Source organism: Rhineura floridana, chromosome 3 (genome assembly GCF_030035675.1).
Source record: "Rhineura floridana isolate rRhiFlo1 chromosome 3, rRhiFlo1.hap2, whole genome shotgun sequence".
Classification (NCBI taxonomy): Eukaryota; Metazoa; Chordata; class Lepidosauria; order Squamata; family Rhineuridae; genus Rhineura; species Rhineura floridana.
The window spans coordinates 73,318,293-73,346,152 of record NC_084482.1 but is presented as its reverse complement, the minus strand read 5'-3'; the positions used below and the strand labels follow the sequence as shown (position 1 = coordinate 73,346,152).

The following is a 27,860-nucleotide window of genomic DNA, read 5'->3' as shown; positions in this document are numbered from 1 at the left end:
CCGCAAGAAGAGGTAGCACAAGCTAGATGTCAAGCACGTTCTCAGAATCTACCCAGCCTGGACCAAACCCTTCAGGAAGACTGAGTTGCTGTTTATGTCTTTCAAACAGGAAGCATAAGGCCTACAGATACCCAGGTCTAACATCAGCTGATGGGTCAGAGAATGCATGCTTAGGGCTTATCAAGCCCATGCCAGAACCCTGCCCTGGGGCATCATCAAATGATTGTCTCCACTTCTGGCTGGCCATTAGCAGACTTTCCCCCCCAAAGTGATTAAATCCTCCTGGTGGCAGCATTACATCTATTCCTGTATGCGCCACCCTCCGCTGACCAAAAGGACACTTCATGTTAAGGCCAACTTTCCATTCACCCCTTGTGCCCTCCCCAAAACTGTTCTGGAGGGTTGGGGAAACCCCTTAGAACAGATTTGTGGAAGCAGAAATCCTTGTGCTGACAGCACTGAGACTTAGCACTGCTTTGAATACAACCCTGGCAATTTGTTAAACCTAAATGTATGTGAAAGTGCTGTTATCATTCACAAATTAGCATGGATAACACAAACATCTTTGCATTGCTAAGTTAATACCTGCGCTGGGATTTTTAAAAACCCTGTTGTCTCAATTCAATCCACAGGTGGCTGACAAATGAACTTTGTGCTGGTTTTTCTTCAACATATTTGTTCTTGAAATTAATACTCTTTTAAGGACCACTTCTGTGAAAATTTCTCAAACATGATTTTTCTGCCCCAGTTTTAAGGGATTTGACAAGGCTATGGCAGTGATGGATTTCAGCAGAGAAACACTTCTCAATATATACATTTTAACTTTTTAAAAACAGTTTATGATAACGTTGCTGCTTAAAAACTATGATAAAATAGTCCTGGGACAGAAGGTAGTAAGAACTGGAAGAGAAGCTAACTTGTGAGTCAGTATTTGTCTACAGTGCTTCCTGCGATCTTTCCTAGCCCTGTCTGTGGCTGCTGGGAGTTGAACCTCAGACCTTCTGCAAACAAAGCAAATGCTCTTCCGCTAAGCTACAGTCCTTCTCCAAGTCTTATAAGCCCTCTACTAATTCCCAGAACAGATTTAGAGGAGCTGAAGTAGGAAGTGGAATCGCCAAAAATGACTTCCTTCACCTGTTCCATTAATGGAAAAGCGAGCAATATAGTTAGCTACAAACCATTAGCCATAGACTCTAAACATATTCTATTCTTCATTGATCTTGAGCTATTTAGGCAATTTAAATAAAACAAGGGACAGAACTGGTCCCCATATATAGAACTCCTTTTGTTACCATAAAACAAATACAGCAAATTAGTCACTTTTAATTAAAGAAAATTACAAAAGGTGTGCAAAACAATTTCCATGATTAAATACACATTTAAAAGCAACATGCAAACTGACATCTGAATATAGGTTTTAGTTAAATGACAAATTACAATACTTTTCAACTTGAACTAAGACTTCATTCTGAAACATGAAATCAAGGGAACTAATAACTGAAGTTGTGCTTTAAAGGGGTGATAGTGGTAATTCCAAATTATGTGTCCACATACCTCATTTTCCAAAACACCTGTAATATAGTTGTGTGTCTGATTTGTCACATTTCTGAGAGGCATCAGCTTAATTTGTTCTGAACATACAGCAAGTGTGCTATATGATACAGACATCTTACAGGCTACAGAGCAGAAGTGGAAAACCTGCAGCCCTTCAGCACTTGGACTACAACTCCCATCATCTCTTGCTATGCTGGCTACAGCTGATGGGAGTGGAGTCCAACAATCTAAAGGGGCACTAGTTCCTGTTACCTGTTAGCCTTCACAGATTATGTTGTAGCTTGTAGGCCTTTCCTTGTACAACTTAAGTGCAAACACCACTGGAACAAGAGTTCAAGTGCCTGGAATGATTATTTCCAATATCTACATTATTCACTGTCATCTTCCCGACCCCTCAGTGTTATCCTATGTCACTGCCTGCTCTGCATAATATTACTTAGGCCGACAGTACTTAATGCTATTTGCCATGGGATTTCTTTTGGCACCTCTGACAAATGACAAAACAAGTTAATACCTATTTATAAAGTATGAAAAGAAGGACCTTGAGCATTTTATGTGTGTCTGAGCAGTGCAACTAAGTCAACTTGCTAAGCTTCCTTTCTATGTATTAGAAGATGAGGAAACAGACATTTGTAAAGGCAGAAAATGCTGGTATAAATATTGCCACTTGCCTTGCATGATTCTCCTGCCACCTCTTAAGTATGGTACTAGAACTTAAATCTGTATGTATTTTTGATGAGTCCCATTCAGTTTAAGCCCTAGTAATCTCCTGCCCCTTCAGTCTTATGATCTGGCAGGCACTATGTTTGACAGGTTAATTACAGAGAGACCCAACAGGCACAGGCTACTGAAACTTTTTTTTAAAAAAAAGAAAATTGAAAGAACAGAAACAGCCAAAACAAACATTTAAAACCAGCTGTTGACAGTTAATATATCAATCCTCTGCCTTGCTCTGATCATATTGGCTTGGGCTTTTTAAGGTCATCTGTCCCATCTTGAGGAGCACTGTTGACTGCTGGAGTAATGAGAGGCCATCTCTTCAGAAGAGGGAGAAGAAGCAGGATGGGGTTCCAGACCTCCTTCCCCCCACCTACAAACTTCCATCAGTTCAGTCAAAGTTTGTCATCAGTCATTTCTAGGAACTGAGCGTAGACATCCCTGGAGCATTCCCCTTTTTGATTGAATAAAAATTTGTAGTAGCTGCCATCTGCACAGATAGCTAAAAGAGAAAGATATTCTTTTCAGGTTGGCAACTATAGAGTCAATTGTTCACATGTGGTGCTTCACTGCGCAACTTTTGCTATGCAATTGTGAGGCAGCAAGAGAAGTGACATTACCTATAGGCATTAGACTAAGAAGTGTTGTCTGACAAGGTAGCTGTACCACACACCAGTAAATTCTAAGGCCTGGCTTTTCCTGCCCCAGACAGAAGTTTTTGAAGGACCATTAAGCTGCCCTTCATGTGGGGTGCTCAAGCAGCAATCCTGAACATTTAACGTGCCTTGCCATCTAAAGACAATTTGTATCCCCTCAGGCTGAATCATATGCACATTAACCTGGAATTAAAACCCATTGAAATAAATTGGGTCCAAGGAAGCAGACGATGATTGCTCTAGAAAGTTTCTTTGGGCACAACTGCCTGAAATTATAGGCTGTGTTTGGGTTTTTTGCAAGTCTAGAACCTTACCTAGGACAGAATTCGGCTCTGTTCCAAAGGCACAGAGGCAGGGAGAACCTGAGGGAACCTGAAATTTGGAAAAACTCCATTTGGAACTGAAGTATTTGGGCAGGAAGCTGGCAGATGCTAAGCTGAAAGAGAAAGAAAGAAAGACCCTTCAGCACCATCTGAAGTCAATGCTACAGTCATTAAAGCAGACAGTTTCCTAGCAGCACATATTAAGGTTCACAAATTTCAGTGATTGGCTTACTGCTACTGATAAATCCACTATCCTGGACAAATGACAGAATAGCAAATCCTTTGCTTAGAAACCTTAGATGTTAAAGTATCATAAAGAAACTAGTAACCAAACAATTCCCAAGCTCTTCAAACACAGATTAGCAGAGTGATCCAAACCTTTATGCTGTGCTGGGGTTGGATTGGGCAGAAGTGTTCCTTAAGCAAATTTTTCCCAGCTCTGCTGGCCTCCCACTGGCTGCCAAATGTGTGTAGTATGCTGGCAGGTTCCCCACTGGCGGGAGCCACTGGAAAGCCCTGAAATGGGGTGATCTGAGAGCAGTGCTGGCCCAGGATGCACTGGAACCTGAGCTGGTCTCTCAGCCATTATACAAAAGAATCAGGCCCAATCGTACCCCCTCCTTCTGCTATACCTGCCATTAGCAGCAGTGGGGTGGAAGTGGCCCCGCCACTCCGTGAAGTCCTGCAGATGGGGGTGGGAGCTAGAATAGGGCAAGCAGTCCGAGCATCCTTAGGGTGCAATCCTAACTTACGGGTTCAGTAGTTGTAAGTTCAGTTCTGCTAAATTCACATAAAGCAACTGAAAGCCAAAGAAATGGTGTATATGTTTATACCTTAGAGGACAATTTCAAGGATATCTTTGCTCTCTGTTGTAACATCCATTCTTATTCATGAAGAACTCTACACTGTTCTTGAGACTCCAAATACCAAGTCAAAATTAAACAGTGTCATGCCTAAACTGAGAAGACCCATTATACAAGGAGGAATGGTAGAACACATGCTTTACATGCAAGTCCCAGGTTCAGTCCTTGGCATCATATAGCAGTTGGTGTAAAAGACATTTGCTCAAGACCCTCTTGCAATGAAAGTAGCCATCACTCTGCCAGGTGGACAAGTAGTCTGGCCTGCTGTAAGGCACTTTTATATTTGCATGGATATGCCATGTCACTTGATTACAAGCTATTGATAAATTCATGAAAGAAGAGATCTTTTTATCTAATCATTTTTGCCTTGGAATCATCATGCTAGTGCCCCAGACTCCTACCTTGACTGCTTGTTCCTTTTAGGATCCTCTGCAGCAAAGATGTGCACTGTGGCATGATCACTTGACACACAGATGAGAGAAGCATCTTGGTTGAAGTTAATACTAAAGGATATATCAGAAACAAGTCTGTTTATATCACTGCTGTCATGGAATGAATTGCTTTTAAAGAACTCCCTGTGTGTACATACTACAACTTTTCAAAACACTTAAGAAAGCACCAGGAAATAGCAAATGATGATTTTCTTAATCTACTGCATGAAAAGAAGTTGATATTCTTCAATAAGCTACTCTCCTTCCCAAGCAGCTTAAAATCTATCAAAACTATAGCTTCTTTGGAGGTCACCTATATCACCTTGTAGTAACATATCCAGTTAAATGCTAACATGTTTTCAGCTGAATGAAGCAGCATCAGCAACTGAAGCAGTGGAAAGTAAATGAACGTGCAACCCCAGAAGTAAACAACATGGACATGGAAAAATATAGCCATACCTTTTTAAAAAAAGTTAACTCCTCCATAACACATGTAGCTGAAGAAAGGGGCATGTGAAGATGGTTCAGTGCAATTATTTCTTTTTTTAGCATTTCTGCAGGGAACACCAGCCCAGTTGCAGAATTGAATGCTACATTTATTTAAAGAAAAGTAACCTGTTTTCATTCTGAGTTGAATAAAGATGCAGGCATCAAAGATGCTATGGATATAGAACTAAGGGATCCTGATTTCCACAGATATTGTAAGCCAAGCAACATATGGCAACGTATACACATTTAACAGATGTTTTAAGTTTATATCCCAGACACTGCTACCTCCAGGAGTTATAAGAACGTTAAGAGCCTGTTGGATCAGGCCAGTGGCCCATTAGTCCAGTATCCTGTTCTCACAGTGGCTAACCATATGCCCCTGGGAAGCCTGCAAGCAGGACCTAAGTGCAAGAGCACTCTCCCCTCCTGTGGTTTTTGGCAACTGGTTTTCAGCATGCTGCCTCTGACTATGGTAGCAGAGCACAGCCATCATGGCTAGTAGCCACTGATAGCCCTGTCCTCCATGAATTTGTCTAATCTTCTTTTAAAGCCTTCCCAGTTGGTAGACATCACTGCCCCTGGTAGGAGCAAATTCCATAGTTTATGCACTGTGTGAAGAATTGCTTCCTTTTGTCTGGCAGCTTTGTTGAATGTCCATGAGTTCTAGTGTTATGAGGGAGAAAAAAGTTTCTTTATCCACTTTCTTCATGCCATGCATAATTTTACACACCCTATCATGTTGCCTCTGACTCGCCTTTTCTCTAAACTAAAAAGGCTCAAATGCAGCAACCTTTCCTCATAGGGGAGTCGCTCCATCCCCTTGATCATTCTGGTTGCCCTTTTCTGAACCTTTCCCAACTCTACAATATCCTTTTTGAGGTGAGGCAACCGGAACTGTACACAGTATTCCAAATGCAGCCTCACCATAGATTTATACAATGGCATTATATTGACAGTTTTATTTTCAATACCTTTTCTAATGATCCCTAACATGGAATTTGCCTTTTTCACAGCTACCACACACTGGGTCAGCATCTTCATCGAGCTATCCACTGTGACCTCAAGGTCTTGTTCCTGGTCTGTCACAGTGAGCGTATATGTAAAATTAAGATTTTTTGCTCCAATATGAATAACTTTACACTTGCTTACAATGAATTGCATTTGCCATCTTACTGCCCATTCATTCAGGTTGGAGAGGTTCTTTTAGGGCTCTTCGCAATCCCTTTTTGTTTTAACAACCCTGAACAATTTAGTATTACAATATGTTTATTGCTTAGTCCAAAGACCATTGCAGAACAATACATAACATTGTGTAAACACAAACATTAAGACATTAAATGACTTTCATACAATGTCATTTAGTAACATCAGCAAACTTGGCCACCTCACTGCTCACCCCTAACTCTAGGTTGTTTATGAACAAGTTATAAAGCACAGGTCCTAAAACACTACTGATCTTTGAGGGACTTCCGCTGTCTACAGCCCATTGGGAGGACTGTCCATTTATTCCTACTCTCTGTTTCCTGCTACTTAACCGATTCCTGATCCACATGAGGATCTCTCCGCTTATTCCATGACTGATAAGCTTACTTAGGAGTCTTTGTTGAGGTACCTTGCCGAACGCTTTTTAAAAGTCTAAGTACACTATGTCCATTGGATCGCCTCTGTATACTTGCTGATACTCTCAAAGTATTAATAGGTTAGCAAGACAGGACTTTCCCTTGCAGAAGCCATGCTGGCTCTGCTTCAGCAAGGATTGTTCTTCTATGTGCTTGTTATAAAAAAGGTGTCTGTTTATTATTATTGATTAGACTTGTTGGTCATTTGTTACCTGAAGCTCTCCACACTACTTAGAACACTGTTAAAAACACAAATATATTCTACCATAAAATGGCAAATTTCACTTTCAGTCGGATTAAATTCTTGAACTGTACTGTTGCTGATTACTGTACCTCAATGATGTTATACTTTTTTCGAAGACATTTCAAACAAGACAGTTGCTCAAGTCCCCACAAATACCTCACCAATCATTTAAACTTAGCTGATGTGTTACACACAACACTAAATTGGCTAATGTGGAAATGTAGCTGATTGTATCAACTGTATGATAAATGGGTCACAGATACAACAAAAATATTCACATACAGGAAGTCCGTATCTCTTAACTACAGAAATCTGGGGAGTAGTTTTAAAGCATGAACCTCCTATTCTTCAACAGCCACTCATCTCAGCGATGACTCAAAGTAAAACATAATGCCTGAAACTCCCTCAACTCATTAATAAAGCCACAAATCTTACCAATAGATATTGGCAGCCTGAGATCCTCTGCGCAGCTCTTGGATTAAATGTCCAGATGATGTATCAAATATTCTTATAAGGGTCCCCTTGAAAAGCAATAGCAGACATTAAAGATGTGAGAAGAGCCTTCCAAACCAGCAGAAGATATCCCCAGAACACAACACAACGACTCAGCTGTCTGCTTCAGAGATGATGGCTCTGTCATTCTTTTACCACCACCACCCACACTATCATAGCTGCACATCTTTTTTCTTCCTATATGGAATTTGTTTCCATTTCCTCTTATTATTTACAGGATTGTCAAATTGATAATTAATAGCTAGTGCTATCTTTCCAAAGTGTTTGGAAGTCCTCTCAGATTTGGTTGCATGAATATATCCAAGTTCAATGCCAAGAAAATCAGTATTTTTTTTGAGGAAGGGGAGCGGAATTGAGAAAGTTTACATAAAATAGAGCTACACCATGTATTCTGAGCGTAATATATAACACATTTGTACATATTTTGGAAGATTCTGGCAAACAATAGGGAGGCGGCAGGACAAAAGGTTTGAGTGAGTGATTGGGAAACCCATTATAAGAAATGCAGGAGACTAGTTGCCAATGAATGCATAAATGATTTGTCTCTTGAACAATGTCTGCAATAATAGCACACACATCTTCATACGCAATTGCCGCAAACACAATGGTTAGAAACCTGCTGTATCAATATTAAAGCCAGGACTTTCATAAATTCAATGGTAAATTCCCTAAAGATTATCAAATGTATCAATTAAAATAGCACACAGACTCTCAAGATGACACTATTCAAGATTAATACTAAACCATTATTTTACGACCAACTATGGAGGAATATCATTGGCTTACTTTTTCTGATGCTGTGGCAATTCTTGTTCCCTGTAGGTTAAGAGCTATGCAACTCAAAACTCCTTCATGAGCAGGTATATCTACCGGAGGTTTTTCTGTATTTGCCAGGTCCACTATCTGTACGTGTCCAGTATGTGTTCCAGGGAATGCAAGTAGGGAGTTATTACTATTTGGGCACAGGACACAGAGACCTAAAATACAATTGAAACTATTGAAGAGAAGCCATTTTTACTACCATCTCCCTCTCCACCCTCCTTCTGAAAAGAAGCTCTGAGAGTTCTTAGAATAGTCAAAAAAGCAAAATAGGAAGATTCACGTTATCACATAGCCAGAAGCATCAATGTCTGTATAAGCAACATTTAATTAGTCCTGAAGTTACAGCGGCATTTTTCCACAAAATGTTTTTCAGATCCTGTGTGTCAACTCCAGAAAAATAAATGGCTTCATAAACTTTGCCGCTGTACTTAACAGGAATGACAAGGGTGGTAGGGCTCGGCAACACAGCACTGACAACCATTAAAAAGGTTCAAGTTGTTTTTAAACAGTGAGTGGAATGGTGTGTGAAATAGACAACATCAGCTGTTTTTATGAGCACAATAACAAAGAAGAAAAACCATGCAAGATCTTTCTTTGTCCCTCTTTATGTAGTGGAGACCGCTTACCTTTAGGGTTGTAGCAGGTTTCAAAGACATGCAACTGGTGAGGATTATGTGTGAATGTGAAAACTTTAATCATGGAGTCCAGAACTACTACAATTCTGAAAGAAAAAAGATATTGGCACGCATACTCTGCTACCAATTAGTATTACGTCCAGCTAACTTTGGTCCAACTCTACATACTCATTTTCTTGCCCTGTTCTAGGCTGCAGCAATACCATCTGATATCAAAATGCAGGATTAATATTCTTGACTACAGAAGCACCAGCCAGTTGCTTCAACGCAGAGCTCAACAGGTGGCTTCAAGAGTCGTCACAGAAGAGTCTCATCCTTTCTGTATACAGGGTCACTTTTGAGGCGTGACTAAAAATACTTAATTTTGAAGGTGTGTTTCAATCACCAGCATAAGCCATGGGGAATAGGAAGTGCAACTGATGTGTACTTCTGATTCTTGAGCTTCTCAAGTCTTATTCAAAATTTATCTTGTGCATCTCCCACAATATGGAAAAGCACAAGCTGTGCAAAACTGATTTCAAATGAGATGGAGACATGTGAGGAACAAGAGGGACAAACAACTGCCTAACTGAGGAGTGGGGAGCCTTAGACCTCAAGATAATGCTGGGCTACAATTCTTGTCACCCTCACCATTGGCAGTACTGGCTAGGGCTGATGGAGTTCAACAGCATCTGGAGGGCTACAGGTTCCTCACCCCCTGGATACCTCATCTTCCCTTTAATTAAATCCCAAAGAGCTCTAACAAGACGTTCAACTGCTAATATGCTATCCACTCCACAGTTTTTATCCTTCCATAAAAAACAGAGGCCATGGAAACAAACAAAATAAGCCCTCTGTACAATGAAGTGTGACCAAACTCACCTGTCTCTTCGCAGCTTAACTGCTTTGACTTCTGTAGAAAATTCTATTTCGATAACAGTCTTCTTTTTCAGATCATCCCAGATCATCACTGCAGCAGTGGAAATGCCCATTAGTCTTAAAACAACAACAATTGCCAATATTATATAGTGCTTCCAGAGATGCTACTTTGGGATGCAATTGCTCCTCACGGAGCTAGAGTGGAAGTCTACCTAATTTGCACTGGTTCACTTAGAAAAAAACAAGCATACCTCAAATTTGGATCTCTAAAATTAATGTTACATAGTTAGTATTAAATTACATTCATTTTGGGGCAACGAAAACTAGAAGTATCAGCCACATCTAAACAAGTATTTTATGATAGTATTCTGAGGCTTATTCTACTGCCTTGTCCTCCCGCTTCCCATCAGCTACTGCCATTAGCTTTTTGGTTCCTATGGGGACCTGCAATATCAGTGTGGCTTGTATAAAAATCTCTTTATCCTTTAACCATATGGAAAGACGCACATTATCCTGAATACAGAGAAACAACAGGACACAGACTGGTCTATCTAGTAACTGGCATCAACAGGAATGATTCCTCATTACACAACGAGAGAAGGGCAACAGCGAAGTCCGTCTTCATTCAAATGTAAAGCTACCCAGGAAGTCTTTGATAAAAATCTGCTTGAACACCGGTTACACTAAAACAACTTGGAACTGTTCAAGTGCTGAACTCAGGTCTAAACTATTCCTTACTTACTACTCAATACTATACCTTTATTAGGTGGGTATTTGGGTTTTTTTCCACCACCAACCAAAGCTAAATAATTGCAGCGAAACAACATTTCAACATGGCCAACACCTCCTTCGAGAAATTCTGGGGAGGGAAAAGGAACGTTTTAAATTAAACATTCCAGGCAAAGAAAGGCTTATGAATGCTGAAACATCTTTGTAGATCAAGAGGACTCTTCCTTAAGACTCCATGTTAAAATGCAGCTGAGGACAGATCTCTTTAACTTTATACTTTTACCTGCCTCAGTTCAAGACAATGCTTCACTTTCTGAACACCAGACAAGTGTGCTCAGAGGACTCCTCTAACCACACTAAAGATGTGAAGGTCCAGAAAAAAAAACTGGGAAGAAAAAGTTGGGGGGGGGGTCTTCAGAATTTTCTGGGTTTTTTTGCTGGGCTTCACATCTCTAGATCACACATTATGGACACAGTAATTTTATACAATGACTAGATAGTGCCCAGAGCTTTAGAAAATAGTGTTCAAATTCAGGAAAGTCAAATCTCTTGTATGAAAGCTTCAATTCTATGCACAGTTGAGAATGTGACAGAACAACTATGGATACTGAGGAACAATCTCACCTTGTTTCTCCTTCTCTTTGAGTGGATCTGCATTAAACACTCTAAATCCATTTTCCATTCCACATGCAAAGCACCCTAAAAAAGAAGAAGTAAATTACTACCTCAGGCATATATCAATGGGTGAGGGACCATAGCTCAGTGGTACCTTTGCATACAGAAGTCCAAGGTTCTGGCATCTCCCATGAAAAGTCTCAGGTAGCAGGTGATGGGGAAAGACTTTTCTGCCAGAGACCCTGAAGAGCCACTGCAGTCGGAGTAGGCAATACTGGGCTTGATGGACAGACAGTCTGACCTGAATCTTCCAGTGTTCCAATGAAACAGACAGCACTGCAACTCTCTACAATCTTATTAGATTGGAAAACAATTTTTAGCTTACTCTTAGGAATTCAGGGTAGTGCATTTAGCATTGCGTCATTTTATTCTCATGATGATCCTGTAAAGTAGGGGTAAGGAACCTCTGGCCTGCAGACCAAATTTGGTCCTGCAGACCTCCCCATTTGGCTCACAACAGTATTTTCTCCACGCCATGCTCACCTTCCCCATACCTGACTTCATATGTCAGGTATGGGGCAGGTAGAGACGCAGCTGGATTGGCTGCGCATGCACCCAGACTCTGCAGAAAGCAGAACTGAATACAGAGAGTTCAATCCTGCTTGGTCACTATCTCCCCTCCCCCCACAGGCCAATTTTGACAGGTAGACAAGACTACCCACCTGTCAATCATCTGGAACCATGATTTCAAAGTTGGCCTGCACAGTTGGGGGAGACGAAGACCTGGCCTTCTGGGCCAAAAGGTTCCCAACTCCGGCTGTAGATTAAGTGACTGACCAAAGTCATCCTATGATCTTTTTAAAGAGGGGTGTCCTGAACAAAAGTGTCTCTGCTTCAAGTCCAATGCTATCCCATCCTCACCAATTCACCAAAAAGCTTCTATAACATTTTTAATGTACAAAGGACATTTCAAGTCTTACAAGAAACCTGCAGGTCAATGCTATTAATGAGTTTCATTAAATAAATCGGTGTGAGGAACTAAGGGCAATGCTCAACGATATGCCCAAGGCCTTCGACCACAATGGCTGTTCACAACTGAAGAAGAATCTGAATACAGGTACAGATCTAATGCATCACACTGGTTCAGTTGTCTCCATGACAGAACAATGGAAATGTGAACATTTTAGAAAAGCAATAGGCACTAGAAGCTATAAAGATGCCTAGAGCCTGATGTATTTTCTTAGTTATTTGTGACTGACAAAACCTATAGTTTGTAGGGATAAGGGATCATTCTGCCATATTTCATTTATTTTTGAACAGGCTTGCTCACACACACTGAGACGTTTCTCAACCATACACTTCCTGTTCCTTTTAGCTGATGCCAGTTATAGGGGGGAAATGAAGCCTTTTTTCCATTCTGCTCCTCTACTTCAGCATTTATACTGACTGCATATTATGTTTCCATTTATTTATTTTCCAAGCAGCACAGTCCAGTGCATCAATCTACAGTAAAGACTTTTCATTTCAGCCAGCCCAAATATTTCTTTACTCACTATAACTGCATATAGCCTATGAATGAGCAATATGGCAGGCACTGAAGGCCACACCTGAATTTGTTGCTATTTCACATTCAAATATACCTCTGTAGTGAAGATGGAATTCCAGCAATTCTAACAGAAACCTACAACTGCAAACAAGCACCCTGGGGAGCTGCATCCTGTAGGTTTCAATTCCTGGTGTAACCCATAACACGCATGTGATGCAAACTCAACTGTGCAAATGGAATCCTACTGGGAGGAAGGGTGGGACATAACTCAAATAATAAATAAATTTTACTAACATACATATTTCAGTTCTATGAAACTTCCCTGAAGTGACCACTCTTGCCCATTAACAATGCTGCTTCCAGAATCACAATTCCACCTCAGCTGCCACCCACCATTCCATTAATTCCTACAAATGATCCTTCCATACATAGCCCTGGTGAATGTACACTCAGTTTCTCTCTTACATTCTTATTGCTCTTAGCTTCTATTCTTCTTAGGGTGCAGCTGTATATGATTCCAATTTTCCTGGTTTGGAACTCAAGTACTGAACTGGAAACATAAATCTTCACCTCAAAAGCATGTAAAATGTGGCATGTAATAACATTTCATTACTCCAGTAGTGCATACAGACAGCACTCCAGTTCTGCTCTTCTGCAAAGCATAAGAACAGGGAAGCAGCATAAATAGGCACCATGCAACTCAAAACGACAGATGATCTTTGCAAAATACTTCATGCTTCCTTGCAATCTGATGCAATGTATGTTTACTCAGAAGTCCCACTGTTTTCAATTAACTTTACCTCTAGGTAAAAGGTACACAGGAGTTAAAACCTTACCCCTAGGTAAAAGGTACATAGGAGGTAAAAGGTACATAGGACTATGCAAAGTTTGGGACATCTGAGCCTCTTGATTCCAGTTACTTCCTTTTCTACACTCAGCCTTTCCCCTCTATATTACACTTTCTTCTGATTCAACAGACTGGGCTGTAACAGCAAGGTTCAGTTTGTCTGTGGCCACAGGAACCCTCACTAATGAATTTATACTGCTAAAATGTTCACATCTGGCAAGTGTTGTCATACAAGACCTTTTTCACAAATGAAACCTAGACACTAAGGGGGCAGCTAGAGTTAGTGGTACAAGTTTACACTCATTCCATTGATGTTTTCAGTCTTAGATTGCTACCAGCACAAGTGAAAGAATAGCACAGGAGAAGCTTTCCTGGAGGGAAGTTACTATAAGGAAGTTGATCCTCAATCTGTATTACTCTAGCGATTCATATACCATTGCGTTAGCAGCAAAAAACAAAAACAAAAAATGGCAACAGCAGCAAGGATTATTACTTTTGCCAACTCAGTCACTACAGGCCACATCTCAATTAGGGATGCCTCACACATTGTATTTTTAGGGGAACCCATGAAATGTGAAACATGCACCTAAAAATGTTAAGGGTAAATGTCATAAACACATGTATCATATGGGTATATGCTGTGATTGTCTGCTATTCCTTGTTGAGTTTGCACTCTTTTTGCAAACCTGGGTTTACTTCTGTGTACTGTGCAAAAGAAAGTCCACCTGCCACTTTTTAATCATAAGTATACTGGATTTTCTTAGAAAAACAATATGAAATGAACAAGAGTGCAAAAAATTCTAGGTTCAGATGCTCTTCAGTTTGCAAGCACTTAATCAGTGCAGTCACTCAGTTTGAACTAGCTTCCCAAACAAATTAAAATGACAAAACTATTTGTCATTGCTACTAATTAGGGATAATTGTAAGCATTACTATTAAGCTCTATTAAAGGCTGCAGAACTTTCTGCTACATTACTCTTTGTTTAAATGCAATAACCTGTTCAGGACATCCAATTCTGCATGCCAATTCATACATCCAAGAAGGCAGGCATCTTTGAAGAAGCTGTATTTTGATGAGAATTCAAGTAAGGCAGTCTGAGAAACAGAATGATTCAGTGCACAGCTGGGCAAAAACACGTCTTCCAAGAGCCCCAAGTCCAGTTTTTGCATCTGCTTGTGAGAACTGGTGATTTATGAACCACTTGTAGTGAAAATTGTGGTGTGCATGAGGGCAAGCCTGCCAAACATGCCCAACAGCAAGCAGCTCAGTATATGCAGTTTCTTAGAAAGAAAGACTAAAGCGGAACAGGATTAAGTAATGGGAAGACTTTCACATAACAAGGTCAAGGAAGAAAGGAAGCTGGCTGGATTAACTCTTGTATAAGGGCAAAACAAGCTTTGCGTGGAATTTCACGAGGAAATCATCACGGCGGAAGGTAACATGGGGAGCAGAAGCAACTGCTTAACCCGAAGAACTCTGTTTACTCCTGCCTCTCCAGTTTTGGTCCCTCAGGGCAGGGGGCGTTCCTTCGCCTACATTTTGTCAAACACCGTGTAGTGCGATAACGCCTTATCAACAAACACACGCACACGTTAATAGCCAGAGGCCGGAAGGGAAAGCGACGAGCGTGAGGAGGAAAGTATTGGCATCCATCAACAACATAGTCTCCCGATTAGCACAGCACAAACTTAAGGGGCAAAGGCAACCTTGCCGGGGAGAGAGAAAAGGATGTGCCGGAGGTCGGAGAAGACACCCACTCTGTTCACTCCATGTATTGGAAGGCAAAGCATTCCTCCCACCGCTTTCTACCGGGAAGTGGATGTAGGCTGGCCGCAGATTCAGGATTTCCCCTCTCTCCCCCCTTCCTCTGAAGGCCCAGGAGAGGCAGGAAGAGAGAGAGAGAGAAAGAGAACAACTTTCGCTTAAACCTTCCCTAACCGCACCCCATTAAATTCCTAAGTGGGGGACGGGGGAGAAGGGAGACTCAGACTGGCCGGGTGAGGAAGGCCGCCAAGCCCAAGTGCCTCCGCCCACTGAGGGACAGGCGGACGACAAGCCGCCTCTCACCCCGTGAGTTTCTTACCGTGGTCCTGGTTGAAGCCGGCGAACAGCAACCCATTCCCGTGCGGGTTGGCCGGAAGCAGGTTCATGGCGCTGGGCTGCAGAGAAGGCTGCGGCCGGGGGGGATCCTTCACACCATCGAGAGCGGGTCAGTGGCCTGAGGGGGCGGCAGCGCCACGATTCCTTCCGGACTAGACAGGCGGCACGCCGAGCACAGAGCAAATCGAGCAGCCTTCTCAGGACGCTCCGAGGACTGCCGAACTATCGAACGCCGGCAGCTTCTTCCTTCCTCGATTTCGCTGCTTCCAGCCCCGTTTCTATCTCTGTGCTGCTCACATTCGTTTGCCGACCGCAGAGCGCATCGGTCAAGGCAGGGCATCCGATGGAGCCCTGAGCTAACTTGCATAGGTACGCCAGGAAAGATTTGCGACGAGGAAAACCAACCTACACACCTTTATCACATCTCATGATCTTTATTATGTGCCACTTTTACCCTTACAAGACAGGTAAGGCAATGATCCTTAGCACTTTTACGAGGAGGTAAGACCCGTTGAACTCAATGGGACATAGTCCCCATCTCGTAAGGTGCTTAGCATCATGCTATACTGTGTCAATTTGCTGAGGAAGAAATATGAAAGCGTTCGAACTGCACAAAACTCTTCATAAGGCAAAATAATCATAGTCTTTTTGTAGTTTAAACGTTAAGTATGCCTGCCCTTATTTGAGATAAAAACAACAAAGAACATTGTAGCACTTTAAAAACGAACACATTTATTTATTATGGCATAAGCTACCGTGGGCCACAGTCCACTGTATCAGATAAAGTAGACTCTGGTCCTTAAAGTCTTAGGCTATATTCCCCCCCCCCAATGTTTGTATTTTAGTGGCCACAAGACTGTTGTTTTCCCTATAACAGACTGATACAGCTACCCTTCTGAAACTTATTTGAGGAATGTGTTAGCCTGCCATAATATTGAGAAAATAAGAAATTAACAGTTTGGATTATTGAAAAAAAATGAAATGGACTGCCTTCAAGTCGATTCCAACTCATGGCGGCCCTATGAAGAGGGTTTTTATGGTAAGCAGTGTTCAGAGGGGGTTTACCATTGCCTCCCTCTGAGGCTGAGAGGCAGTGACTGGCCCAAGGTCACCTAGTGAGCTTCATGGCTGTGTGTGGATTTGAACCCTGGTCTCCCAGGTCATAGTCCAACACCTTAACCACTACACCACGCTGGCTTACAAAAAAAAAAAAAGATGCCAAATTGTGCAGTCCTATATACACTTACTGGAGCTTACTTCAGTGGAGACTGGTCCACCAGACTGAATGGGGAACTTCCCTCAGTCAGCCCCCACCTACCAACCTTCGCACTTGCATCCAGGCCAGAGTGTGGGAGCACTGGCTGTTGGTGTTGCCCATGTAGAACTCAGCAGGGAGGAGGATGGGGGAATGGACGTGAAACAAGAATTAGCTGGCTCTACCTGTCATCATCTCTGGCTCCACCTGTTATTTGTCTCCCTCCCTTCCTACCAGTCCCAATGGGCAACCAGGCACCACTAGCTTTGAGCAGACATGTATAGGATTGCACTGTAAACTCCAGTCCTACGTACACTTCCCAGGGAGTTATGGGAAAGGAGGTGATGCATAAAAAGTGCATCATGTATACACTGGCCATTAGCATTAGGCTGGAAATTTTGGAATATTCTCCCTTCAACAAGGAGCATTCCTGGTTTCAGTTCAAAGTTGGCTACATTTATAACAAACATGCTGTAATTTCTATTTTGATGTTTCATTTGTAGCTCACTGTGCTAAGGAAACAATTTCGTCTTTCTCTTAATCGGGGACGATCATATTTAAGAACATGCAAGTATGAAGTGTGCTGCATTGGCTTGGTGAACATAAGAAAGTCTGCTGGATCAGGCCAGTGGTCCATCTAGCCCACCATCCTGTTCTCATAGATGCCTATGTGAAGCCCACAAGCAGGACCCGAGCACAAAAGCACTCTCCCCTCCTGCAGAGGCAGAGCACAGCCATCATGGCTAGTAGCAATTGATAGCCTTACTCTCCATGAATTTTTCTAATCCCATTTTAAAGCCATCCAAGTTGGTGGCCATCACTGTTAATGGATGTGTTTTGGTCATGCTTACCCGGAAAGAAGTTTCCTCCCCAGAGAAACTGGTTCATAATCCAGGGAATGGTCCCCGTCCTCTGTTGTAGCATGCTTGTCACTGTCATTCAGTTGTCTGATCCTATGATGATGAGTCACACCTAACCTCCTTGGAATCAACGCAACACACAATATCCCATACACAACTATTTGATTTTGAGGTTGCAGCCCAGAGTTCCTCCTGCTTTTCCCTTTAAAAGCTCTAAGTAGCAAGTGTGCTAAAAAAAAAAAAAAGCCACCTTTCTTCCATTCAAGTCAGTATACAGAGGGTTCCCATGGTTTATCCAGGTGCTGACCAGTTTAGGATCTGTTAAGCTTCAGCAAGTGATTTGCATCATGTCCCCTCAAGACTATGCTCTAGGTAACTTTTGGAAAGCCGCCTCCCCTTTTTCATACAATTTGCTGTGTGTGTGTGTGTATGTATGTACATGTATGATTTACAATTGGTGGTGAATCACTTGTGGGTTGCCTTATTTAAACTTTTGGAAAGCTGCAGTAATTTGCTCTCTGAAAAAAACCCCCATCACCCCACCCTTTTCATATTTGCTTTGTGTGTGTGCGGCCTCAACCATCACACCAGAAAGATTTCATGAATGGAGATGGGGGGGGGCTGGAAAGGCAAGTGGAGGTCACACAAAGAGATCACTTCCCATCTTTGTATGAAAGGTAAGAACTTTAATACACTATCCTTTGGACTTGCCCACTTGGCTGTCAGAGAGTTGGTCTGATAACAATATGGCCCTCGGAGCAAAAAAGGTTCCCCACCTCTGCTTTAGGACATGTAGCATATATGGCAACCACAACTACTGCCATTTTTCTCTTTACCAACTTCCCCCTCCTCTTTCCCACACCTACCATTGGGCAAAATTCAAGTCCTGCTCATGGGGTGGGGGAGTTTACTAAAAGGCCAGAAGGTAAATGGTGGGAGCAGTAGCACTGGGCACTGGGCAGCATTCTGGGACAAGCTGGGCCTGTACAAAAGGGATCGGCTCCACTTGATTCAGGATGGAATGAAACCATTGGTGCTTAAAAATCAGAAAGATGGCACAGCAGGTTTTAAACTGACTGCAGAGGAGAAAGCAAACAGGAGCTGAGGAGCATCCAGTATGGGACAAATCCTCCCAAGGGAGAGAATGAAATTGTTTATGATTGTTTAGTTCTACTCCTCTGCCATTTGGATAATAATAGTATAGGGGGACGTGACAGCAGTTCAAAAAGGCCAAAGTGCAATAGAGTAAAATACACATGCCAAAGGCATTTGGAGGAAGACACTGTCTATTGGTGTTCATATAATAATGCTAGAAGCCCCTCAGCCAAGACGGGTGTTAGAGTGCTTGGTTATATAGGAGAGCAGGCATAATGGAAAGCTGGCAGAACAGAGAACCAGTGGTAGACTTATCTCTAGATGCAAACGCTATAGGAAGGACAGGAAAGGGCATACTGGCGATAGGGTTGCTTTGTATGTCAAAGAGGACACAGAGTCCAACAAGCTAAACATCCCAAAAGGGATAGACTCCTCCACAGAATTACTGTGTGTAGTGATACCACTCCCACCCCAGAGGAATGTACTAATGCTGTTCTGGCCATAATGTTCAAGGTAATCTTGAGATGGAGAATTAAATTGTGTTCCAGTCACAACAAAGAGAGATACAGTTTCTAGTTATCCTAAATGACCGTGCCCTAGAACAGTTGCTTATGGAACTGACTAAAGGGGAAGTGACCCTGTTTAATCTTAAGTGGCGCCCAGTGGTGCAAGATGCGAGTGTTGTTGAACAACAGCTAAAAAACAAACAAACAGACAATAAGGGATACAAACAAACAATTCAAGGAGTACATCACCAGTAACATTGGGTTGTATCCAATAAAGTTATACCATTAGCACAAGGACTTCTGCCTGTGCAGCAGGACTGCCTCTTCCTCTCCTCATTCCCCTCTTTTGCTTCAAAGTGTTGGGGGATCCCTCAGAACAGATCTGAAGCATGCAGGGAGAGGAAGTCCCGTCACACAAATGGAAGCCCTTGCACTAACAGGATGCCTTTCTTGGACACAACCCATTGAGATCAGCAATATATTTTTAATACATTCAAAGCAGGAAGAATATTTAAATACACTCAGAGCAGGAAACTTTTGGACACTAAGGGACTCAAGGGTATGCTAAAGGAGAAAAAAGAGATGCAAAGAAGCTGAATTAATTTGTTGCATCTGTCTTCACAGCAGAAGATCCTTGTGACTGAAAGAGAAAGTGCCTTTTGCCTTTCTTAGAAAGGGAGTCTGAGTAACTGAGACAAATGAAAAATGAAATGGAATGCCTTCAAGTAGATTCCGACTTATGGCAACCGTATTAATAGGGTTTTCATGGTAAGCGGTATTCAGAGGTGGTTTACCATTGCCTTCCTCTGAGGCTGAGAGGCAGTGACTGGCCCAAGGTCACCCAGTGAGCTTCATGGCTATGTAGCGATTCGAACCCTGGTCTCCCAGGTCATACAAATTAAAAAACAAATCACGGGGTAGGGATGGGTGAGAATTTCTATTCAGTTCGCATTTCAAGCAGAATTTATCAAATTCACAATTTCCAAAACAATATGAGAACTGAAACACAGCCATCATTTGAAATTCGCTTTTATTAGAATTTTGGGATGCAGTTCACCAACTAAACAACATTTACAAAAATGCATATATTAGGGGAAAATGTGCATAAAATGCATACATAAGTGAAAATAACATGCAAAAAGGCATGATGAGAAATGGCTTCCAAAAATGTGTACCTTTGTCAAAACTATCTACAAAAATGTGTTTAGAGAAATTCCACTAAAATGGTGAAGAATTTTCATGAGGATTTAAAAAAAAATCACAGATTGCTGCAGAAATGTAGAGAACTGAATTTAACATTGGAAAAATGAGAAACTGAGAGAACCGAAAGAGACAAATCTTTCCATCCCTATCACTGGGTCTAGATAGCATATACTCAAGAATTCTCAAAGAACTCAAATGCGAAATTGCTTATCTTCTAACAAAACTATGTAACTTGTCCTCAAGATCAGCCTCTATATCAGAGGACTGGAAAGTGGCTAATGTAGCACAAATTTTAAAAAAGGGATCCAGAGAGGATTTGGGAAACAGTAGGCTGGTTAACTTAACATCTGTTCTGGGGAAATGGGTGAAAAACTCTATTAAAGATAGAATCATCATGCATATAGAATAACAAGTCTAGCTGGAGAAGAACAAGCACAGCTTCCTCAAAGTGAGTCCTATCTTACTGACCTTTTAGAGTTCTTTTAGTATATAGATAGAAGTGTTCTTGTTGGCATTGTACATTTAGACTTTTGAAAAACTTTTGATGAAGTACCTAACCTTCACCAAAGATTTCTGAGTAAGCTTAGTAGTTATAGGATAAGAGACAGATCCTCTTATGGATGAGTAATAGACTAAAAAACCAAAAAGAGAGCTAGAACAAATTGAGTTCTCCCAGTTCTGTCTGTGTGTAAAAAGTGGGTACCCCACAGTAGCCACTGTGCTTTTTAACTTGTTCACAAAGTTAGGGGTGAGCAACGGAGGAGCCAAATTTGTTGATGACACAAAATTTTTTAGGGTGGTAAAAACAAAAAGGGATTGTGAGGACTGGATGAATGGCATTAACATGGCAAATGTGATTCAGGGTAAGCAAGTATGTACATTGAGGCTACTCCCCACTTCACATATATGCTGAACTGAACTGGCAATGACTGACCAGGAAAGACATTGGAGTTGTGGTGGATAGCTCAATGAAAATGTGACCTAGTGTATAGCATGTTGAAAAAGATGAATTCCATGTTATGGGCCATTAAGAAAGGGAATGAAAAGCAAACTGTCTTTATATAAATCTATGGTTCACCCAGACTTGGAAAACTGTAGTTCTGGTCATCTCTCCTCCAAAAGGATATTGTATTGCTTGAAAAAGTGCGCAAAAAAGCAACCAAAAAGATCGAGAGGCTGGAACGACTCCCCTGTAAGGAAAGGTTATTTGGCACTTTTAGTTTAGAAAAATGCTGAATAAAGGGGAGAGCATGATAGAGGTGCATACAATTATGTATGGTGTGGACAAAGTGGATACATAAAGTTTTTTCACTTTCTCATAATATTGGAACCCACGGACACCCAATGAAGCAGAGAGTTGGAAGATTCACGACAGAGAAAAAGAAATACTTCTTCACATCGCAAAGTGTTTAACAATGGAATTAGCTACTGCATGATGTAGTAATGGCCACCAACTTGGATGGCTTTAAGACAGGCTAAGACAAATTCATGGAGAATAAAGCTATCAGTATGGAATGCTTTAAAAGAAATGGGGGTGCCACAGCATCTAATTGTCCTGATGCGCAACCTACTCTGCACAAGAGACTACTGTAAGGACAGAATACGGAGAAACAGATTGGTTCCCCATCGGAAAGGGTGTGAGACAAGGGTGTATTTTATCACCCTATTTGTTTAATCTATATGCAGAACATATCATACGGAAAACAGGATTGGACCAAGATGGAGGTGTGAAAATTGGAGGGAGAAATATCAATAATTTAAGATATGCAGATGATACCATACTACTAGCAGAAAACAGTAATGATTTGAAATGAATGCTGATGAAAGTTAAAGAGGAAAGCACAAAAGCAGGACTACAGCTCAACGTCAAAAAGACTAAAGTAATGACAACAGAAGATTTATGTAACTTTAAAGTTGACAGTGAGGACATTGAACTTGGCACAGTCATTAACCAAAATGGAGACAATAATCAAGAAATTAGAAGGCGGCTAGGACTGGGGAGGGCGCTATGAGAGAACTAGAAAAGGTCCTCAAATACAAAGATGTATCACTGAACACTAAAGTCAGGATCATTCAGACCATGGTATTCCCGGTCTCTATTTACGGATGTGAAAGTTGGACAGTGAAAAAAGCAGATAAGAGAAAAATCAACTCATTTGGAATGTAGTGTTGGAGGAGAGCTTTGCAGATACCATGGACTGCGAAAAAGACAAATAATTGGATGTTAGAACAAACTAAACCAGAACTATCACTAGAAGCTAAAATGATGAAACTGAGGTTATCATACTTTGGACACATCATGAGAAGACATGATTCACTAGAAAACACAATAATCCTGGGGAAAACAGAAGTGAGTAGAAAAAGAGGAAGACCAAACAAGAGATGGATTGGTTCCATAAAGGAAGCCAGAGACCTGAACTTACAAGATCTGAACAGGGTGATTTATAACAGATGCTCTTGGAGGTCACTGATTCATAGGGCCGCCATAAGTCAAAATCGACCTGAAGGCACATAACAAGAACAAAGTTAGCAGTGGCTAGTAGCGAAGATGGCTGTGTATTACCCCCAGTATTGTAAGGCAGTATGCCTCTGAATACCAGTTGCTGAGGAGCACAAATGGGGAAGAGTGCTGCTACGCTAATGTCCTGCTTGTGAAGTTCCCAGAGGCATCTGGTTGGTCACTGTGAGAACAGGATGCTCAACCAGATGGGCCTTTGGTCTGATCCAGCATCATCTTATATTCTTAAAGTGGATTGCAATAATAAAATATGTCATAGCCAGATTATATTGCCCTCACAATAGTAGATCTGGAACATCAGGTTTTATTGATGGTGTCATGTGGATCCTGGTTCTGTTCTCCTGGAAGATGGTGGTGGCAGCAGCAAAGGGTAATGCGGGACAAATGCTGTTCAGAAACCTCTCCCCAATAAAGATAAAAATAAAGTAAACCAAAAAATGGGGGGGAGGGAATCTAAGATACACTATAAAAATGTTTCAGTTCAAATCAAACTGAACCATATAAAATAATCAAAACCATGTTAAAAACAAATCAATTTACAATAGAACAGCACAGCAACAGAAAAAAAAATACCTCCAGCTTAGTTAAAAACCAACAATTAGCCTCACCACATAGAATCAGGCTGTTCAATTTAAGCATCTTCCTGACCTCTCACAGGCTAGACTGGGAGACAGCCCTTTAACCAAGTCATGAATAAATTATGAATGAAAGCCATCTGCCTTAAACCCTTGGGAGTTCAGGAAAATATTTAAGTAGAGAAAAAAACACATTAACACTTTTCAGGACTTTTTTAGTGTTTTATTTTTAAATAGCGTCCTTTCCTGATAAAGCAGCTTTTCAAATCACATTCTTCTTACTAATGTGTTGCAAATACATCTGATGTCTTTGGCTTTTTCTTGCTATATAACTGATCACTCGAATATCCAATACAAAAATGTAGATTTACCAGAAAAATAAGCATATAAACCACAGATTAATCCCTAAACAACATAGCAAAAAACTTTTATCAAATATTTTATACATGAAAATCTTGTGCATATTGCATATACACACTGATAGCTCAAAGTAGTGCGTCAAAATCACTGAGGAAACTGTACAGAACTATTTTCAGATGCTCTACTGCAAAATCACAAGAATTGTTTCACTATTGTATCTTTTACAATGTATACAATACATTGTGGTTAAAAACTGCCTGAATCTACAGACTGACACTGATTCCTATTTAACTGCAAATAAAATGTTGTGCTTGAACAATATTTGAGCAATTAAAAACGACTCACTTCTGAGATTGTGTCATCAAAAGCTCAGTACTGTGAGATAAATTATTCCCTTTATAAAACACACAAAGTCCCCAGCACATCAAAATGGATATATAAAAAAATCCAACAACAAAGTTTCACATTCCTTTGTTTGCACAGAGTGCATCATACATCTGGAAGCAGCTTTATTAAAAACAAATTACTCCAAAATAACATTTTATTTTGTTCTGTTTCTGCAATGCAATATACACAACAAACCTGACTATATGAGTCCTTGTGTTAAAGGCTCTGGCCAAACCTTTCCAATGAGAAGCTTAAGAGATTTTACAGCTATTTCTGGTGCAGTGTTTTGGAGGGCTCTGGAGTGGACAGATGATTTTGGCTTTCTTCAGACTGTTTCCTTTGTTGTTGTTGCTGGCAGTGAGAGAGTAGGAACGACCATGCATCATCCTAGCATTAAGACCATTGGCCATAGAGAATGATTTGAGATGGCTTCTTAAGGCAACAGGTAGTGGAAGTTTGTCAACAAGGTGCACAGGGGTGCATGAAACTATGGAGCGGCAACAAAGATCTTGCAAACTCAAGACTTAAAACAAAAAACAAAAACATGAATTAAGATTAGACATAACATGATTCTGTATAGCCACAAGGTGGCAGAGCAAACAACTTTGCCTTGACTATTTTTCACAGCTCTCTATTTATTTTCACTGTCGCTAAAGTGCTTTCCCAGTTGAATTAAGACAGTCTTTCAAGTTTTACAGAATGGAGGCTTCTAGAAAGCTCTAACAAAGGAAAATATGACAGAATCAGTCTCTAATATTCTTAAGGTCTGAAACAATGGATGTTAGTACAGGAGCCAAGACTGAAATTGGAACAAAGTGTGCTGAATAAGGCTTGAACATGATTTTTCAGTAATTGGAAAATAGGTGGTGACCTTGCAGTTAATCACTATCTTATGTGTTTTTTTATGATCCTAAATTTGGTGCTCAATTCCCAGCTCCTTTTTCAATAAATTGCGTGACTAGGCTAGATAGTTTATTTGATCCCACACCACAAAATCTAAGTTATATCTCATATCACACATCTTCATCACTAGGAAACTCTCCCCTTTGAAATGCATCATCATTCCCTGGGGTAAAAGGTGTTGTTTTTGCGCAAATCCAATCAATGAGCACTGACCGCAGTCTGCAGATATGAATAAGGGAAACTGTAGCTGTGCACCCCAAAATGAGTATTGGGCCGCCCTAAATGACACTTCCACACCACAAGGGGAATGTCCCCTGTAGAGTTGCCATAGAGGTGAGTCTAGCCCACAGTTTTCTTTTTGTACAAGGCACTGTCAACTATAGCAACTTCACAAAAAAACTGCACAATTTCACATATTAACTGAAATGTAGTTTCTCCTGAGCATATATGATCTAACTTGTTCATTTTAAAACTGGCCATCATAATGATATCAATCTCCTCCTAAAACAGATGTTCACCATCATCTGTACTCAAGTCCTCATTGCTACAGTTGGGGAGTTTGCACACATCAGTGCACATGAGCCCATTTTTCATGCACACACATTTTGGTAGCTCATACTCCTTTGTGCAATCGTAGGCTAGTAGATCTAGCACAGATGGAGAATGATGAATCATACACCTGAGCAAAGGGGAGAATGTCCCCTATGAGATGCCACCTGGCCCAGAACATCTTGTGGGAGCACAGCACAGATTAGGGCATCTATCCCAACATATAGAACAAAAATAAGTAACTCGGGGTGCTCACCCAAAAATATTTGGGCACAGACCATAGTTTAAGACCAGGGTAAAGACCATCTCATGTTGGCTCAAGCTGGCCAGCTGAACAAGCTCACATTACCTGACAAAACCCTCTTTGTTACTCACTCTTTTAAGCAGTTTCTTTTTGTATATAAAAAACAGGAGAGGAGTAGCCATGTTACTCTGTAGCATCAGCAAAGAAAAAGTCTATGGCACTTTGAATAAGTATTTTTTAAAAGGCGTAAGCTTTCTTATGTAGCACCTACTTCTTCAGATGCACGAGTGAAGAATCAGGCAGTATGGATATATAGTGTTGCGCACACCCCAATCTCTGAGCAGTGCAAAATTTCCAGGGATTTCTGTACTTACCCAGGGTTTGGTTTCCTTGGAATAAAAGTCAGCAGACTATGGTGTCTTCATATGGTTTATTTACACATATATACAACCTGAGTGTAAGATAGAGGGGCCCACAGCATTAACACTCCAACAGGTCTTGATTCCTTGTTAGATTTCTAGCTTGGGATTCAGCACAGAGAGCAAGCCTCTGTTTTTCCAGCTCCAAATCAAACTCATTAATACACACAGACCACTTCCTGCCCAGCCAGGTGAGGGGGGCTACTCTTGTTCCAATGGAATCACATCTTTTCTTGGCCAAATCCTTATGTATGTTAATGGGACGCTTGATGGACCTGTCTGGACCCATTAGCTTATGAAAGGAACTGGTTTGACTAATTCAGCAGGTTTGTCCGCTATCTATAGAGATTCAAAATCAGAGCCTGGAAAGTCGACCCAAAGATATCATCCAGACCAACCTGACAATAGTAACTTTCTTGGCCATTCAATTACAAATCTGAACATTGTTAAGGTCAGGAACACAAGAGCTTAACTTCAAAACAATCTCAATATGGCACCTGATTCCATTTAGATGATTTTTTAAAAATCATTGTTTGATTATTTGTTTCTTTGTTTATTGTGAAATATGTTATTTAAAACTCATTAAAATGATAGATGATAGATAGAAGTAGGCTCTGGCCTACAAAAGCTTATGCCATAATAAGAACAGTTATTAAAGTCTCACAGACTATTTATTGTTGTTTTTCATGGTGACTGAGAGACACCCCCCAAACTCTGACAAAATGGTTATTGTCTCTATAAAATATGCTGAAGACTTTGTTTATATTTAATATTGTGGAGGCTCTTGACTTACCTAGTTCAGTCTTCTTCACAGCTTTGCAGCCTGCTGGACCTAACTGTGGCCTTGCAGTCTGTTGCTCCAAAGAAAGTGGGTGGAGCGAGGGTTAAGGACTAAGCCACTTTGTGAGGGCCATATGCCCTTTAAGGAATGGTATAAATTCTTAATAAACACACACACATACACAAACAAATACTGGGGAAAAGGAACAAAGCTCCAAAGAATCATGGAAACTGTAGTAAGACATAATAGAGAGATGCGGCAGTCTTCTGCTGCAGCTGCTGTTGTAACTGAGTCCATCATATGAGCCTGTCAATACTGCCTGGCACTGGCTGCCTTAGTGGGGGTGCGCCCCCCAGGGAGAATCCAGGGGGGGCTTGAGAACCAAATCCCATCCCAAAGTTCACATCTATGGAACTGAGAACTGGGCTCCAAATTCACAATCATAAAAAGCACATAAGACAGTGATAACGGCAAGGTCACCATCTATTTTCCAATGCCCAGTGGCTAGGAGTGCCTTCTATCAGCTTCGGCTGGTAAGACAGCTGCAGCCGTTTCTGAACCAGGATAGTTAACCACTGTTGTCCGTGTACTGGTAACCTTGAGGCTGGATTACTGTAATGCACTCTATGTGGGGCTGCTGTTG

The 27,860-nt window shown here is 41.2% G+C and overlaps 2 protein-coding genes across 2 annotated transcripts in view; both read right to left on the bottom strand.

Annotated features, from left to right (window-relative positions):
• Positions 1-1,307: 1,307 nt before the first annotated feature.
• On the bottom strand, positions 1,308-15,829 carry WDR45B (WD repeat domain 45B). The gene is made up of 10 exons (XM_061616544.1): positions 15,546-15,829; positions 11,078-11,152; positions 10,482-10,583; positions 9,728-9,815; positions 8,858-8,952; positions 8,196-8,386; positions 7,332-7,417; positions 4,515-4,616; positions 3,242-3,363; positions 1,308-2,773 (listed from the first exon to the last, which is right to left on the bottom strand). The coding sequence occupies exons 1-10, from the start codon at positions 15,610-15,612 to the stop codon at positions 2,667-2,669; spliced, it is 1,035 nt and encodes a 344-aa protein (XP_061472528.1). The 5' UTR covers positions 15,613-15,829; the 3' UTR covers positions 1,308-2,666.
• A 4,515-nt stretch (positions 15,830-20,344) lies between these two features.
• The window catches only part of RAB40B (RAB40B, member RAS oncogene family), a 36,421-nt gene continuing 28,905 nt past the window's right edge, over positions 20,345-27,860 (bottom strand). Inside the window, exon 6 of the mRNA XM_061616543.1 lies at positions 20,345-24,844. Coding sequence (XP_061472527.1) covers positions 24,573-24,844 — 272 coding nt within the window. The 3' untranslated portion in view covers positions 20,345-24,572. The remainder of the gene's footprint in view (positions 24,845-27,860) is intronic.